At 49.1% G+C, this 7402-nt stretch overlaps 2 protein-coding genes across 2 annotated transcripts in view; both read right to left on the minus strand.

The window, feature by feature from the left end:
- Nucleotides 1-4448, minus strand: part of LOC140119889 (uncharacterized) — a 27273-nt gene extending 22825 nt beyond the window's left edge. The window contains exon 1 of the mRNA XM_072139324.1: nucleotides 4409-4448. The gene's annotated coding sequence lies outside the window, so the exon portion shown is untranslated. The remainder of the gene's footprint in view (nucleotides 1-4408) is intronic.
- LOC140116863 (uncharacterized) overlaps nucleotides 1-5541 on the minus strand; it is a 14249-nt gene extending 8708 nt beyond the window's left edge. The window contains exon 1 of the mRNA XM_072133299.1: nucleotides 5517-5541. Coding sequence (XP_071989400.1) covers nucleotides 5517-5541 — 25 coding nt within the window. The remainder of the gene's footprint in view (nucleotides 1-5516) is intronic.
- Between the last annotated feature and the right edge of the window lie 1861 nt (nucleotides 5542-7402).

Below are 7402 nucleotides of genomic sequence, written 5' to 3' on the forward strand. Positions count from 1 at the left end.
GTGTGATAACAGGTACTCTACAGTGACTGCAGGCAGCAGCTAAAGGGTTAAACACTTTCCCCCATAGACCCCCTGCCCCCATCCCTAACCCCCCCAGTGCCCTTCTATTCTGCTTTTATTGTACCATATACTTAATCCCTTAACCCCTTAAGGACGCAGGGTTTTTCTCTCATTTCTCGCTCTCCAACTTCAAAAATCCATAACTTTTTCATTTTTCCGTGTACAGACCTGTGTGAGGGCTTATTTTGTGCGTAACAAATTTTACTTTCCCGTAATGTTATTTATTTTAACATGCCGTGTACTGCGAAGCTGCAAAAAATTCCAAATGTGGAAAAAAATTTTTAAAAAACCGCACATGTCACGTTCTTGTGGGCTCAGTTTTTTCGACTTTGACTGTGCACTCAAAATAACACCTCAGCTTTATTCTTTGGTTTGGTGCGATCGCGGTGATACCGGATTTATAGGTTTTATTGTGTTTTAATACATTTTCAAAAATTAAACGCATGTGTGCAAAAAAAAAAAAAAAAAAAAATTTTTGCCATCTTCTGACGCTAATAACTTTTTCATATTTCGGTGCACGGAGCTGGGGGTGGGGTCATTTTTGGCGAAATGAGGCGACGTTTTCATTGCTACCATTTTGAGGTCTGTGCGACATATTGATCATTTTTAATTTCATTTTTTATGTGATGTAAAAAGGTGTAAAAGTCGCATTTCGGACATTTGGGCGCCATTTCCCGCCTCGGAGGTCACCGCCGCCCGTAACCGTTTTTATATTTTGATAGATCGGGCATTTTGGGACGCGGCGATACCTAATATGTCTGTGATCTTTACTGTTTATTATGTTTTATATCCGTTCTAGGGAAAGGGAGGTGATTAGAATTTTTAATATTTTATAAATTTTTTTTATTTTTAAAACCTGTTTTTTCTTTTTTTTCCACTATTTCTTAGACCATCTACGGTACATTAACCCTAGATGGTCAGATCGCTCCTACCATATACTGCAATACTTCTGGCTCATTGTAACGAACCTGCAGAAGCCATGTAGCCTCGTGTCAAAAGAAGACCCGAGGCTACCACGGCAAACGATCGCCGCCCCCGATGACGTTCGGGGGCACAGCGATCGTAAAAAAGACTTTGCCGGCGACAATGACCGACTGCGGTTATTAGCGGTGGGGGTTTTCTGCAACATGCAAAACCCCCCACCTTGTATGAAGAAGACTCAGCCCGTGAGCCCTCTTCATACACTCCTTATACTCTCTGCGTCGTAGAGCTACGGCGCAGAGCGTTAAGGGGTTAAAGGGGTTTTCCCACAAATACAAGTTAGGCCCTATCCATAGGACAGGGCTTAACCTGCTGATGTGTGGGGGTTTCAGTGATGTGACCCCCATAGATCATGAAAACAAGGGGTCTGTTGGGGTCCACATAAGGTCCATGTCATCGCTCTATGACAGTAATGGAGCAGAATGGTCATACACGGCCGGCTGCTCCATTACTCTGACGGAACAATTTTTGCGTTTCCATATTTCACTCCCCACTTTCAAAAATCAATAACTTTTTTATTTTTCCACGTACAGAGCTGTGTGCGGCCTGTTTCTGCGTAACAAATTATACTTCCTAGTGATAGTATTAAATATTCCAGGCCCTGTACTGGGAAGCGGGAAGGAAAATATCAAATGTGTTTTTTATGGCTTTCACTGCGCGCTCAATAGGACTCCTCCCCTTTACTGCGCTCCATAGGACCCCTCCCCTTTACTGCGCTCCATAGGACCCCTCCCCTTTACTGCGCTCCATAGGACCCCTCCCCTTTACTGCGCTCCATAGGACCCCTCCCCTTTACTGCGCTCCATAGGACCCCTCCCCTTTACTGCGACAACGAGCATGTCCCCCCCCTAGACAACGAGGATTTCCCCCCCTAGACAACGAGCATTTCCCCCTGCTAGACAACGAGCATGTCTCCCCCTGACCCCTAGACAACGAGCATGTCCCCCCCCAAGACAACGAGCATGCCCCCCCCCTAGACAACGAGCATGTCCCCCCCCCCAGACAACGAGCATTCCCCCCCCTAGACAACGAGCATGTCTCCCCCCGACTCCTAGACAACGAGCATGTCCCCCCCCTAGACAACTAGCATTTCCCCCCCCCCTAGACAACGAGCATGTCTACCCCTGACCCCTAGACAACGAGCATGTCCTCCCCTGTGGCTGCGTGCCCTTTTTTGTGTGTTTGTGTTATTTTTGTCTTCCAGGACCGTGCCTGCTGTGGACTGCTTCGGATTCGAAGAATTACGTCTATGACCGACATTTCTAACAAATAAAATGGTCAACGAGGGTGTGTCTGCGTCTTTTGTTCAATAAAATTTTCTGAAAACGGTGTGATTATTTATTTTTTTGCGACACTCTTCATAGTTTGCCGTAGTAGTGGTGCCGGCTAGATGACGGTGCTCATTACTAAGGGCTGGCCTTAGTGTTTGCCTTAATTTTTTTGGCAAATTTACACTAACGCCCATACCATTACCCCGGTACCCACCGCCACCAGGGGTGCCGGGAAGAGCCGGGTACAAACCAGTACCTGACCGTCTATAGATGGTCAGGTAGTGGGGCGGCTGCAGGCTGTTATTGTTGCGCTGGGATAGCCCCCTAACAGTGGCCTATCCCAGCTCAGTAATGGCGGCTGCTGCTGCTTTTTTGTATCTGGCTGATTTGAACAATAGGGGGCACCCCATGCCGTTTTTCCCCCCCATTTTTTTGTAAAAATGGGGGAAACAGCCTGGGAGCCCCCTTTAAAGGGGGGACCCCACGCATATTTTTGTCAAAAATTTGAAGAAAAAACGGCATGGGGCTCCCCCTATTTTTCAAATCAGCCTGATACAAAAAAGCAGCAGCAGCCTGCCATTACTGAGCTGGGATAGGCCACTGTTAGGGGGCTATTCCAGCGCAACAATAACAGCCTGCAGCCGCCCCACTACCTGACCATCTATAGACGGTCAGGTACTGGTTTGTACCCGGCTCTTCCCGGCACCCCTGGTGGCGGTGGGTACCGGGGTAATGGTATGGGCGTTAGTGTGAATTTGCCAAAAAAATTAAGGCAAACACTAAGGCCAGCCCTTAGTAATGAGCACCGTCACCTAGCCGGCACCACTACTACGGCAAACTATGAAGAGTGTCGCAAAAAAAGAAATAATCACACCGTTTTCAGAAAATTTTATTGAACAAAAAACGCAGACACACCCTCGTTGACCATTTTATTTGTTAGAAATGTCGGTCATCGATGTAATCCTTCGAATCGGAAGCAGTCCACAGCAGGCACGGTCCTAGAAGACAAAAATAATACAAACACACAAAAAAGGGCACGCAGCCACAGGGGGGGACAGGCTCGTTGTCTAGGTGGGGGACATGCTCGTTGTCTAGGGGGGGGGGACATGCTCGTTGTCTAGGGGGGGACATGGTCGTTGTCTAGGTGGGGGTACATTCTCGTTGTCTAGGTGGGGGTACATGCTCGTTGTCTAGGGGGGGGTACATGCTCGTTGTCTAGGGGGGGGCATGCTCGTTGTCTAGGGGACATGCTCGTTGTCTAGGGGGGGCATGCTTGTTGTCTAGGGGGGGCATGCTCGTTGTCTGGGGGGGACATGCTCGTTGTCTAGGGGGGGGCATGCTCGTTGTCTGGGGGCGGACATGCCCGTTGTCTGGGGGGGACATGCTCGTTGTCTGGGGGGGACATGCTCGTTGTCTAGGGGGGGGCATGCTCGTTGTCTGGGGGCGGACATGCCCGTTGTCTGGGGGGGACATGCCTGTTGTCTAGGGGGGGACATGCTCGTTGTCTAGGGGAGGACATGCTCGTTGTCTGGGGGGGGCATGCTCGTTGTCTAGGGGAGGACATGCTCGTTGTCTAGGAGGGCATGCTCGTTGTCTAGGGGGAGTGGAATATGCCCCCCAATTATATACATAAATATACATTGGTGCCAGTGGATGCGTTGAAGGTATGAGCAGTGGCGTGGCCAGGGGGTGTGGTTAGGGGGCGTGGCTAGGGTGTGGCTTCTGTGGGTAAAAAAATCGCCGCGGCGCGCTTCGCGCGCCGCCATTTTGTCCCTCTTTCTCCTCCACAAAAGTTGGGAGGTATGAGTGTGTGTGCTCCTGGAGCATGCTGGGAGTTGTAGTCCCTCCATATAGTGTGTGCTCCTGGAGCATGCTGGGAGTTGTAGTCCCTCCATATAGTGTGTGTGTGCTCCTGGAGCATGCTGGGAGTTGTAGTCCCTCCATATAGTGTGTGTGTTCCTGGAGCATGCTGGGAGTTGTAGTCCCTCCATATAGTGTGTGTGCTCCTGGAGCATGCTGGGAGTTATAGTCCCTCCATATAGTGTGTGCGTTCCTGGAGCATGCTGGGAGTTGTAGTCCCTCCTCTGGTCACTTACCTCTTCGCTCCTCAATGCAGGACACTCTCTACCTCACACGTGTCCTTATACACTAGTCATGTGACCCGGGGAGTGTGATGTCACTGAAGGGGCGGGGATTTCCCAGGAGTACATATGTATAGAGGAGAAGTGCTGGTGGAAGGACCTGTGATGATGTAATAGAGCATGTGATCAGTGTGGGCGGGGCGCTGGTTATGAGGGGGAGAGTTCTGGGAGAGATGAAGAGGAGGGAGAACTGGGTGAAATGTCTTGCGGAAGGTTTTTTTGCTCATTTTTCGTTCTCATCTTCTGACGCTTATAACTTTTTTAGACTTTGGTGCACGGAGCTGTGGGAGGTGTAATTTTTTTGTGAGACGACATTTTCATTGCTATCAGTTGAGGACTGTGCGACTGTTTGATCAGTTTATTACATTTTTTATGTGATGTAAAATGGTGTAATGGCCTTTCACATATTTGGGCGCTATTTTCTGCTATGGGGGTCACTGCTGGCAATAACCGTTTTTATATTTTGATAGAACCGTAATTTTGAGATGAGCCGATACCTAACATGTTTCCGATTTTTACTGTTTATTATGTTTGATATCAGTTCTAGGGTAAGGGGGGTGAATTGAATTTTAATTTTTTTTTTTACTATTTTTTTAGATCCTCTAGGATACTTTAACCCTAGAGAGTCTGTTCGTTCCTATCATATATTGCAATACTACTGTATATGGCATTTTTACATAGTGACATCTGCCCCTCACCTTTAAATTTAGTTTTAGGCTTCAGACCGTCTTATAGCTTGAGTGTCCTATAGATCGGGTGTCATGCAATACTTGAGAATGGTCATTATAAAAGGGACAAATAGGACGGTGTACATCAGCCACACGAAGAGGAAATGGGCGGAAAAGTCTGAGGGTGTGGACCTGGTGGTACCACGCCGCAGGAAGTCCAAAACGCTTTGCAGCGGGCTCTGGTGCTCACCGGGTGCCACTTAGACTCCGCTCCCAGTTGTTGGTTTACATCATCGTTTGCGGTGGTCCAGTGGGTCCACTACCCCTGGTGCCTGACAGTAAGATTAGGCCATGGATCCCGCCAAGGTTCCACTACCTGAACTGGCTGATCTTACCACCATCGTGGTCCCGCAGTCCCATCAGATTGCCACGCAATGTCAACAGCTTGGACAAGTCACCGCCATGTTGCAGCAATTGATGGCTACTCAGCAGCAGTGTCAAGTTCCTGCAGCTCCTCCTGGTCCCACGTACGGCAAGTCCTCAGTCATTTAAGAGCCAATCGCCTTCACGCCAAACTCAAGAAGTGCCAGTTCCACCTGAAGAGTCTTCCCTTCTTCAGCTATATCATCAGTGGCAGGGGCCTACAGATGGATCCTGCTAAGTTGTCTGCGGTTCTTCAATGGCCTCACGCAGTAGGGCTGCGTGCAGTACAGAGATTTCTGGGCTTTGCCAATTACTACCGGCAGTTTATTCTGCACTTCTCCCTCATAGTGTCTCCCAAGAAGAACGCCAATTTCAGACTCTGGCCTCCGGCAGCTGAAAAAGCCTTCTCTAGACTAGAGTCAGCCTTTGCCTCGGCCCCAGTTCTCACAGGGCCTGATGCGGAGAAGCCATTCCAGGTGGAGGTTGATGCCTCCTCAGTAGGAGCTGGAGCAGTGCTCACTCAGAAGGGGCTCAAGGGCCAAACTCTCACTTGTGGATTCTTCTCTAAGACTTTCTCCTCAGCAGAAAGGAATTACTCCATAGGGGACCAAGAGCTATCGGCCATAAAACTTTAGAAGAGTGGTGCTATCTTCTGGAGGGAGCTCATTTTCCAGTTTGCACATACACAGATGCCCTCTCTCATGCCTCAGATGTTATTGGGGAAGAAATGGCTCCTCAGTATATCATTCCTCCTGAGTGACTGGTTGTGGCGGCTCCAGTGGACCTTCGGCAGCTACCTCCTGGCAAGACCTACATCCGACCTCCTCTTCGGAAGAGGATACTGACTTGGGCACATTACTCACGTGTGGCTGGGCACCCTGGGATGCAGCGCTCTGTCACCCTCATTTCCCGTTTCTAATGGTGGCCTGATCTGGTCAAATATGTTCAGGATTTTGTGGATCCGCTTGTGTACTTGCACGCCCTATGCAAAGTGCCTTATGATTTTCTACATAAGTGGCAAAAAATAAAGTCTTCATTAAAGACAGTGGGGCACATTTACTTACCCGGTCCTGTCGCGATCCGAGAAGTGCGTTGTCCGATGAGGATGAAGTCTGGCGCGATTCACTGAGATCGTGCGTTCAATATCCTGCGTGTGTCGCTTCTCCGTTGAAGTCCGCCGGAGTTCAGCCTCTTCTTCCCGGTGTATGTGAGTGCATGTCCTGTGACACAATTTGAATTTTATATCCCGAATCAGTCGTGATGTCCAATGGCCATGCCCCCCATTTCTGTTGCATGAAAGTCGGCGCGATTGCTCCAAAATCTGATCGCGTGCTCCAAAAACCCCTGTTAAATGCGGTGCAAATCGGAAATTGTCGGGAAAACCCGACGGAAATGCGGTCTGTGGACCCTCAGTAAATGTGCCCCAGTGTGTATTTTCTGTGTTACTCACTCCATTCCAGTGCTGGAAACAAAAACTCATAGTTTGGAAGTCACCTTGCAACTGTGACAGGGACTAATAAAGCCTTGTGTATCCAAAGACCCTTATAGTCCTCTTTAACACTGGTGTGGCTGATCAGAGCTGGACTGGGTCTAATTAGCAGCTCAGATTAACCCCCTTAGACCCGGCGGTCACTTGAGCGCATAGTCAATATAGCCTGGCGGCAGTCCCGGCTCTGCTCCTCCATGAATTGCGCCACTTCAGCGTAATGCTGTGAGGAGCGGAGGAGGGAGAAGCAGTAATAAACCATATCTCCCTACGGTCCTGCTAGCGCAGGAGCAGTATAAAACTGCAGTGACTTCTAAAGTCGGTGGTCCAAGAGGAGTTAACGATGTAAAACACATGTTCATACTAATAATA

The sequence above is a fragment of the Engystomops pustulosus genome, chromosome 2, assembly GCF_040894005.1.
Source record: "Engystomops pustulosus chromosome 2, aEngPut4.maternal, whole genome shotgun sequence".
NCBI lineage: Eukaryota > Metazoa > Chordata > Amphibia > Anura > Leptodactylidae > Engystomops > Engystomops pustulosus.